Source organism: Lolium perenne, chromosome 4, assembly GCF_019359855.2.
Source record: "Lolium perenne isolate Kyuss_39 chromosome 4, Kyuss_2.0, whole genome shotgun sequence".
NCBI classification, from domain to species: domain Eukaryota; kingdom Viridiplantae; phylum Streptophyta; class Magnoliopsida; order Poales; family Poaceae; genus Lolium; species Lolium perenne.
In genome coordinates this window covers 129399344-129409560 of record NC_067247.2, presented here as the reverse complement: position 1 = coordinate 129409560, position 10217 = coordinate 129399344, and the positions used below count along the sequence as shown (strand labels likewise).

Here is a 10217-nt window from a genome sequence, read left to right as displayed (position 1 = left end):
CTAAATATCAGCAGGACCTGAAAAATTACCATAGTCGATGTTTGCGACCAAGATCTTTTCAATTCGGAGACTTAGTTTTGCGACTCAATCAAGAGCGCACTGAAAAACTCGAGTCGCCATGGCTTGGCCCTTACATCATCACGGAAGTAATCGAAGGAGGAGCATACAGGATAAAAGACAAGAAGACAGGGGTTCCCGAGAAAAACCCCTGGAACGTGGCACAGCTCAGGCGGTTCTACGCTTAGAGTCGAAATATAGTCCTCCCCTGTAAAAATACAATGTACTGAAACGCCCGCGAGTTTTCAGACGCACTCTTTTCCTTTTCGGGGCACCGAGTGGGGCCGGAAAGGTTTTTAATGAGGCGGGCTCGCGGTGCTGCAATATAATAAAGATAGTGGAGATATACTTCTTATCCTTCGACACGCCCGGGGGTTCAATGCCTTCAAAGTTACAAAATATATACAATATAGATAAAACTAGGCTTACCGAAATATTTCGCCTTGGTACAAGAATACCTCGCCAAATAGAACATCGGAAGCTAACAACTATGAATATAGTGTACTCGTCAAAATGTTATTGCTTTGGTCTGAAAACCTCGCAACAAAAAGATAGAACGTCACCACCAAGACACTCGGGGGCTCGTACCCATTGATAGCGAAATATATGTACCTTCTCGCAATAAGAGAAAAATCTTCGGGATAACAAAATAGTATAAGCCCCAGCCAAAGGCTCGGGGGCTCGACGATCAAAAATAGAAACAATATATACTTACAGAGTTGACAGCTTTACAATATAGATCATGTGTACAAAGACGTATCAATGGTGAAACTACAGAAAAAGGAAAAATTCTCAGTGGCTACCTAGCACATGGTCTATGGTTACTTGTTCATTGGAAGGACGGGTACTATGCTCGGCATAGCTACCCTTCACAAAGAACTCGGCGTCCATCCGAAGAAGTTCATCCATCATATCTTCGGCTACAGGAGTCACCAGATCATCAATCTTGCTCATGTTTCTCTTTTTCTTCGACATTTTAGCCAGGCACGTAGGAACAATTTGATCCATGGGCAATTTCGGATGGCAAATCTTTATCATCATCATAGCAAATCTCGCGCCAGCAGAGAGTTGAGCCCGCACAAAGCCATGAATTCGAGGAGCATCTCGAAATTTTTCCATTAATGCAGGAAGAGTCTCTGGCATTTTGTTGCGAGGGAACATGGTTCCATAAACTAAAAATAGGGTCTTCGTACAGAAATCAAGGAAATCATGGACCTGACCCGCGCGATCTTGGAATCTGACAATTTGACGGGTACGCTCGGGAGTAACCCAAAAGATAGAACCATGTTGTGACGCCAGTTTGAGCAAAGCATTGGCTCGAGCTTCAACACGTTGATCTTCGGCAGCAGTATCCAAAAATGAGCCTGGTACAACGAATAAATTGATAAGGAAGGAAAAATAGCAACAATAACATCCAGCATGGTTGTGAACAAGAAACATACCTGTCATGTCCAAGCTGGCATCAGTCATCAGCTGAAGCATATAATTTTCTCGAGAGGAAGCTTTGGTAGCCTCAGCAACAGCAGCATCCCTTGCAGCAATGGCTTCTTGTGACTGTTGAAGAGCAATTTTCCCTCTCGGATGCTTGTCGAGATTGTTCCATCATCGCAAGAGTTTGTTTTTTCATGGATTGGAGTTGTTGGCTCAATTCTTGCAAATCTTGCGACAGATGTTGCCCGGAAGAACCGTCGACAAAGTTATCATTGACTAGTGTTTTCTTCAAGAAGGAGGAAGCAGGAGAAGTATCGGCAGAATGAGGATCGGCAGAGTAGTTATCAAATATCAACTGGAAAAGAAAATTCCAATATCAAAGGATTGCACAAGACAGAATTCCATTGATCTTCAAGAAATTTACATGGATATTACAAAAGGAGCTCTTCAAAAAGTACTAAGGAAATTGTCGCCAAAGCTAATATGACGACAATAGCTAAAGAAACAAGAAAAATAAAAAGAAGGGGCATTCAACTAGACCTCCGGCTTTGATGAGCTAGGAGTCGAAGATGGCTTGATCCCGAGATAGGACAGGATTTTCTTCGTGTTGGGCTTTGCCGCCTTGATCAACGATCGCCATTTTTTCTGCTCTACCTGTTCTGTGTCGCCTACTTTCGCCCAGTCGATAGTTTGTTGGCTATCAGCAACCAAGGCAACAGTGCTTTCAACAGCGACCTTCATATTTTCCTGGCGCATCTTCAGCCCAAGATCTTCAGGAGGATTAAAGCACTTGGCAAGAGTAAGAAAAGTTGCGGGTTCCTCTTTCTTCGGGAAGAAATAGGGGAAGAGTCGCGAAAGCCCTGCTTTAGCTTGATCAATGCCCTCGCGTGCTTCTGTTCCATGAAACTCAAGGAACGAAATGGCGTCAAGAAGAGGATCGTTGTCGGGATCTTCAAGTTCAAATTCTTGAGATGTTTTATCTGTCAAGATAAAAACTTATTGATCAACAAACGAGTGAAAGAAAGACAGTCGAAAGGATGCGAAGTGGTTCAGATACTTACTGACAAAGCGACGGTTTTGCGACCTTACGCGCTTAATGATCGCTTCCTCGCGAGCAGATTGTGCGGCTATATGCTCGCTCAGCGAAGTCTCGGCATCGTGAAGTCTCTTCCTAAGATCTTCGACACCAGCAGCATCGGTCTTGGCCTTGTCAGCCTCTGCTCTAGCTTGGATAGCATCTGATTCGGCCTTCTTCCGAGCCTCTTCACTTTGCGCTAATTTTCGAGCAAGTGTATTGGCACGTTCGTTGACCTCTGCCAGTTTTTCTACCAAGAAAGTTAAATATAGTTAAAAGCATCGACAACAAAGGAGTAAGAAAGCAAGGGCAAAAAGAAGCAGCAAGGCATTACCTTCAGTCTTACTCGCATACTCACGATACCCAATGAATTGGGCACCAATACGAATAAGCTCTTTGATCATAGGCTGTCAAAGAAGGACAAAGAAAGAAAATGTCGGTATGGGAAAAATATGATGGCATAAAGAGGCAAACAGAGGAAATATAGACAGTGATACGAAAATTAAGAACTTACATCATCCAAGAGAGGGTTAGAGGAGCTACTCAATTGAAGAGTAGGCTCCGGGATTGTTTCAACCCTTGCCCTTTTCGGTGAAGGGACAAGGGGGCTTGAAGGAGGAGTAGAAGCGCCGACGTTTTGTTGAGGAGGCGAGGATTCCTCTCCTTCAACTGGCGTTTCCGAAACAACTAGAGTACGTGACGTGCTCGTTCGAGCAGCCACATCAACAGCTGGTACTTCTTCCTCATCATCACTGCGAATAAAGGTTGGTAGCATAAAAAGCAAGATAGGAAAAAATCTTCGAGTACAAAAATAAAAAAAAATAAAGAGAGAAAAAGGTAACTTACGAACTGATGAGGGCCTCAAGGTATGGATCATAAGCTGCCTTCTGATGTGGAGGACCAGCTTCTTCGGCTTTGGAGGTGCCGGAGTCTTCGACATCACTCCTTTTCCTTTTGTTCTTTGGAGAAACAGCAGGAGGAGGAGATTGTGCTGATGCGGTGCCTTCAGAGGGAGCCTCCTTTTCAACAGATCCCGCAGATTTTCGAGAATCTGCGGGTTCATTCATAAAAGAGGGAGCATCTTGGTTGTCGTCGGTAACAACGGCCCTTTCCTCGACTTCTCCACCTTCAGGAAGGGGAGGAAGCGAGACAAGATTTGGATGGTTCTATATAAAAACAGGGGAAGATGTCAAAAAAAAAGGAGTTACAGAAAAATAGCAAGGCAATAACAAATCAACCGATAAAAATTACCTCGGGAAGCGCATTGGTGGCGCTGTACGGTTTTACACGACAGGAAGAAGGGACAGAATCTTTTTTGCTGAGAGAAGAGATTTTTCGGACAAGCTTTTCTAAATCCTTGACCTCCAAATCCACCGACAGCCGATCTGCGTCCTCGTCGCCAGCATACTTCCAGAGAGGATTTTTGCGAGCCTGCAGAGGCTGCACTCTGGTTCTAAGAAAATACGCTGCAATTTGGATACCTGACAATTCTTCGCCGCGAGTATTTTGCAACTCATGGATACGAGTCATCAAGGCCTCTGTCGATGTTTTTTCTTCCTCGGTAGCCTCTGCATCCCAGGAGCGGCAGCGAAGGTTTTTTTCGGCACCATCGAAAGGAGGAATGTTGTCTTCAGCGCATCCATGGTTCTCCTCTTGAATGTACAACCACTTCTTGCGCCACCCTTGAACTGAGTCAGGGAGTTTGACGTCGAAGTAATCGACAGTGGGGCGTATAGAAATAACAACGCCGCCTATATTATAGGCAACATTGGGAGAGCCATTGCGGCGACAAAAGAAAATGCGCTTCCATAGCGCCCAGTTAGGCTGGACGCCAAGGAAGGCCTCACAGAGGGTGATGAAAATGGAGATATGGAGGATTGAGTTGGGCGTGAGATGGTGAAGTTGAAGACCATAAACAAAAAGCAATCCACGGAGAAAAGGATGAATGGGGGCGGAAAGACCGCGGATGAGATGGTCGACGAAACTTACCCGATACCCCATTGGAGGGGTGGAGTAGCTTTCTTCACTAGGGAAGCACAGCGCTTTGGGCTTCTTGCTAATCCCTAGCTTCTTCAAGAGATTGATGTCCTGGGTGGAAATCTTGGACCTTTCCCACTCCGCGCTTCCTAGATCTGCGGCAGCCATTGACGATTCAGGCGTGCTGCGCTTGATCAACCGACGCGGTGGCATCAACAATGGCGCAGGAATGCAGCTTGGAGAAGATGAGCTCAGGAAGTTGTGGGGCGCAGGCGGAGGTTTTGTAAAGAAGAGGAGGAGAGCGGCGCGAGCGGAAGTGCTCGAGGAAGAAGAAGGAGATCTTATATAAAGGTGCGGCGAAGCGGCGGACCGTTGGATGGAAAAAATGTGTGACAGATGATAACCACGTGGAAACAAGGGTAAAAAAGTATTTTAACACTGGAGAAGTTACGGTACGTGCGCCAGGAAAAGCGGAGGACGTGTGTCCCCCACCTACACGACGTGTCAAGATAATGGATAATTTGGGCCCGCAAGACAGTGGGGGAAAACTTCTCGCCATTTTCGGATTTCCAATCGTGGCTATCGTCAGCAATCACGTCACCTTGTCAGAGAGAAAAATTCGACTCAACAGCGGCATAAAAAGGCGACATGAAAAAATCGGAGAGCCTATGATCAAATACAAGTTTTTGATCAAATGCTCGGGGGCTACTCTGAAAAAATGAAAAGATCAAGAAAGACAAAATAGAAACGGCGTGAGCCTATGATCAAATACAAATTTTTGTTCATAGCCTCGGAGACTACTCCCATCGGGAGCGCTGTTCGCGCACCCGAGAAATTATAAAACTTCGGGAGAAAAAGAAAATATAGCGGCATGAGGCGTGGAGCCTACAACCAAGAACAAGTCCTTGGCTGTAGCCTCGGGGGCTACTCCCATCGGGAACGCTGTTCGCGTGCCCGATGAAATTATAACAAAGAAAGAAAGAATGAAAAGAAAAAAGATAGAAGAGCAAAAGAGTATATTTCGAGTTATAAATAACTCTGCATATACTCCCATCGGGAGAGCAATATAAGTCATCTTTGACTCAATAAAATGTGCCATTCCAACAGCCGAATAAGCACTCGACAATATATTCTCAGAACACCAAAGTTGCGATCAATTTCTGAATGCCGCAAAACTTTGCGAAGGTAAGACCCCAGATCCGTTCTGTGAGGCGTGGCGCCGTCTCTGACGTCGGTTTGCTACTATTATCCGTATCAACAGATACGAAGAAAAATCCTAACGGACGCGTTAGGTACCCGATAAATATGACTGGGACTCGACAGAATGGTAAGACCTTAAGCGGCACCTGTCGAAGTTTACACCAGTATCCCGAGATCATGTCCAGGGACGTGATTTTGAAGTAGGTTTTTGCGGATTGCCACTAGAGCAGTTAACTAGTACCTGATCCGTCAGATGAACTAGCCCCAACTACCATTATCCCTGCACAATATAGAAATTTATGTGAAGAAATATAGAAAGGTTTTGAATTGTCGAGTAAAAATAAACAGTGGAGATTTTCCTTGACTCTGCGATTCAAGCAAAATCTCGGGGGCTACTGACATAGGCATCCCCAATGGGCCTGCCGATGATGGTACCCGGGGTTTACTGAAAGCCCATTACCCGAAGAATAAGAAGATTCGGAAGCCCAAGATATTGTTAAGGAAAGCTAGAGTTGTAATAGGAAGCATTATTTGTAATCTTGCGGGAGGAGTTAGAAACCTTCCCGGACTCTGTAACTTGTACAATACGAATCCCTCGGCTCCGCCTCCTATATAAGGGGGAGTCGAGGGACACAGAAAGGATCGAGTCATTGTTTTCTCAAACCCTAGTTTTCATATTCGTCGAGTACTTTTCGGCTGAAACCTTCGAGATCTACTTGCCCTCTACATCCAACTAAACCCTAGTCTACAATCCGTAGGCATTGACAAGTTAATACCTTGTCACCCAGCACTTCAGCAAGCATGTAAGCATGGTAATTTATCAACTCATGCAATACTGCTGTCACTGGTATACTGGGAACAAACAAGGAATCCACATGTATGGTACCAAATAACATTCATAGAATCTTGCTACCATAATTTCCATAATACAAAGGGGAAAGGAAAAAAAAAGCTTTTGGGCATAAACATTATGCAGTACATAGAGTTTGCCTAATACATAATGCAGAAGCTGAGAAGCACACTAGAGCCACAACAAGGTTTGTCAGGAAGCACCAACCAACTCACTCTAGAGTCATCAGATGAAGCATTCAAAACACCATGTAACAGTGAATAGCATGTGTAACAAGGCTTTGTCCGCATCATTCTTTATACGACTATATGGCCATCACAACGGGAATTCCCCAGCAACTTGCCTTGTCTCTTCTTATTAAAAAAAGATAACGATGAGCTTATTCCCCATACCTAACCAAACAGAATGGATTTATTATACCAGATAACATAATAGAGATAGGACTCTCCTCTATTTTTTTTTTAGGGAATGGGACTCTCCACTAAGTAATTGGCTAAAGCCAACAATTTCACAGAGCACGTGGGACGAGAACTGAAGCATGTCCGTGTGTTCAGAATGCCACAATAATGAATAGAAAAAGATTTTGAAGTCCAAGAAAACATAAAGATAAGCCAGATTAGATCATCTAAAATCATCTATCAACAAAATAAAAAAAATTAGTATATAAATTTTGACATAGCGGCAGTAAAGCATTCATCAGTCAGCAATTCAATAACATCAACACGCAGAGTATCTACTTCAGAATACTGCAACCACACGCGCACAATACTGGCTTTACTCTGGATGTAGTAGAATTTGCACATTTCATATATATTTGAGACTAAGCAGACAATGGACATGCTAAGTAGCTGAGTAGTCTTCAAACATAATTCATATACTTTCCTGAGCATAACTCTTGCAACCAGCTAAGTAGTCTTCGAACATAATAATTCATTGATCAACAAAAGAGTAGCTGGGGAAACAAGCTTCATCCAGTTGATAGAGACACTAGAGCAAGAATACTAGAGCAACATGGACGAAACACCCCTCTCCAGCCATCAGATGAAAGACCAGGCATTCAAAGCACCCCGCAGCACGGAAAATAAGTTATGTTGAACAAGGCTTTGCTTGAACCTATGTGTAGCTACCAAGCTGATACAGGCGTCAAACTGCGAACTTGCCAGCAATTTACCCTCAGTGTCAATGAGAAACAGTGTTGGTCCAAAACTGTAGAGGACAAACACATCCCTGTCCTCGTGGACAACCACCACATCCCGACCCTCATGCTCCCTGATCTCTGCCACCGGCAATTTGACATGGTATTTATGGGACCAGACCTCGCTATCATAGTCCTGCATCACCCAGATATGAACGGCTGTCATGGTATCATTGCAGCTGTAGATGCCGAGTGTGTCATCCACCTCATACAGATATGCTCTCCTTGCCTCCGTGATTGGAGTGCGCATCAGATGGAATGACTCGGCTGTGGTGTCGAACACCGTTATCATCTTGCCACTCTGATTCTTCTTCACAGGATACGGCCACCAGCTCCAATGCAGGTTACCCCTTACCAGGACAGGCGCGTCGAAGAAGCCCGCAAGCTCAGGCGGACAGCCGATGCACCTTGGCCGCAGCTGGTTGCAGCCCAATGCGAAAACATAGCAGGGATCATTCTCGCCAAACATCTTCTTGGACCTCATGTGCAGTAGCAGCCGGTGCTCGCCCGTAGGCGGATGCCGGTATAGCCCCGTGGCTCTGAAGCCGTCTATCTCCGGGACGTGACCAATCTGGCGCGTGGTTGGGTTACAGATGAAGTAGCGCTGGATATAAGGCGAGAATGTACAAACCGACAGGAGGAGGAGGCCGTCGCAGGAGGCATCCGCGCTGATGGCAGTAGCGTCGTCGATCCGGGCGATGGGCTGGAGCCGGACCTCACCGGCGGCGGCGGAGGCCCGGTGGTCGAAGGCACGGAGGTCGCCCCATGTGCAGCGGTGTTTGGGGAGGAGGACGAGGGGGAGGGAGGGCTGGCGGCGGTGGTGTGCCAGGAGGATGTCGCGGGTGGAGGCGAGGCGGCGCCAGGAGCGGCAGACGGCGCGGCAGCGCACGAGGTCCTTGGGGGGCAGGCGCACGAGGATCTCCAAGCCCAACATCTCGTCGGGGAGACCGATGCGTAGCGGATTTGGTCCTATTCTTGGGTGTTCCGCCATGGTCGCCGACCCCGTGCTCAGCGATTATTTCTTGGGAAGAGATGAATATAAACGTATAAAACTTCCATTTTAAGCATGTTAATTGTTTTTTTCAAAATTGGGTTTAGAAGATATTCTAAGTCCATCTTAAAGGTTGATCTTCTGGAATTTCTCTTAAGCGTGTCACAGTTTTTCAATATTTCAGTCTAGCACAATTCTATAGATGGTGTGTAACTCTATTTGAAGAAGAAAAAATACATTTAGAGCATGCCTATTACTCACCCATGTGCTTAATTGTCATTAGCGAAATTTCTGGGCCTGCAACTTTTTTGTGCAGCATGTAATGCAGTCTCCAAAGTTTTACATCTCATTAAAGTCAGTATATCACATTGCGGATGTGAGAGGCTTGATTATTCACAGTAGGTAGGGTCATGTAATGTTGACATCGCGGGACTATCTCTACCCTAATATCACATGTATGTTTCACTATATATGTGCATGAGTTTGGACCAATGTCACCGCCAACAACAACAATTGCACATCATACACCTTCACTGGTGGATCTCACTTCATCTACTATTTTATCTCTCTCTATGTGCCAGCAACACATCTAGCTAGAAAGTAGTGGATCTTTTTTTCTACAGGCTAAATTTATTTAGGATTGAAAGGTGTTAGGAATACATCCCACCCTTGGAGGATAAATAGTAGATGCAGCAAAAGTTCATACTGCTTACGGCAGTCTCTATGCATCAGTTAGTACGGCAAAAGAGACTCTAAGATACTCATGAGAGGCTCACAAATAAAACCATCTAAGTAATCATAGATAGCATTGTGCTCCGAAATTGCAGCATTGTTTTGCCGGTTAGTCCACCTTAGCTAGCTCCATTACAAGGTTAACTACATTGAACCAATTACGCCAAGCCTTCAGAATTTAGTGATAGCTAACTAGTTTATCATGTTTACTTTTTTTCATCACTTGACTGGTGGACAAATCTAGAAAATACAAACACGACTTTCTGTACCCTGAACAACAACTTTAGTCACATGATGACACCTGAAGCCTTTTTTTATTAACATTCTCTGCCTTGCCAAAAGACTTGTGGATTTTTTTACTAAGACTTGTGGTATAAGTTGGCATTCAAGCTTTTCTTGGTAGGGTATGAGATAAGCTAGTTCTTTTTGGTATACATACTGAGCACTTTGTATTTTATAAAACGAAAATTGATGAGTCGTGAATCTTGTAGCCCAGAGGCAATTCCAGAAAATTGATGAGTCGTGAATCTTGTAGCCCAGTTTCAGAGGCAATTCCAGCAGTTGCTACGCTGAAATGTCCCGCCAAGTAAGAAGTGTCTTTCAATGGTACAATCTCAATCAGGTATTCAGGATCATCTAGTCAACATTTCAATGGGTGTGAGTGTGGTCCTATGATATGCCCGGAGTTTTTTCAGTGTTCTTCATTGAC

At 44.8% G+C, this 10217-nt stretch overlaps 1 protein-coding gene across 1 annotated transcript; it reads right to left on the bottom strand.

Annotated features, from left to right (window-relative positions):
• Positions 1-7627: 7627 nt before the first annotated feature.
• Positions 7628-8776, bottom strand: LOC127293885 (F-box protein At5g49610). The gene has a single exon (XM_051323594.2). The coding sequence runs from the start codon at positions 8774-8776 to the stop codon at positions 7628-7630; it is 1149 nt and encodes a 382-aa protein (XP_051179554.1).
• Between the last annotated feature and the right edge of the window lie 1441 nt (positions 8777-10217).

Coding starts and splice junctions, on each gene's coding strand:
- LOC127293885 (XM_051323594.2), bottom strand. CDS start 8,776: ATGGCGGAACACCCAAGAATAGGACCAAATCCGCTACGCATCGGTCTC.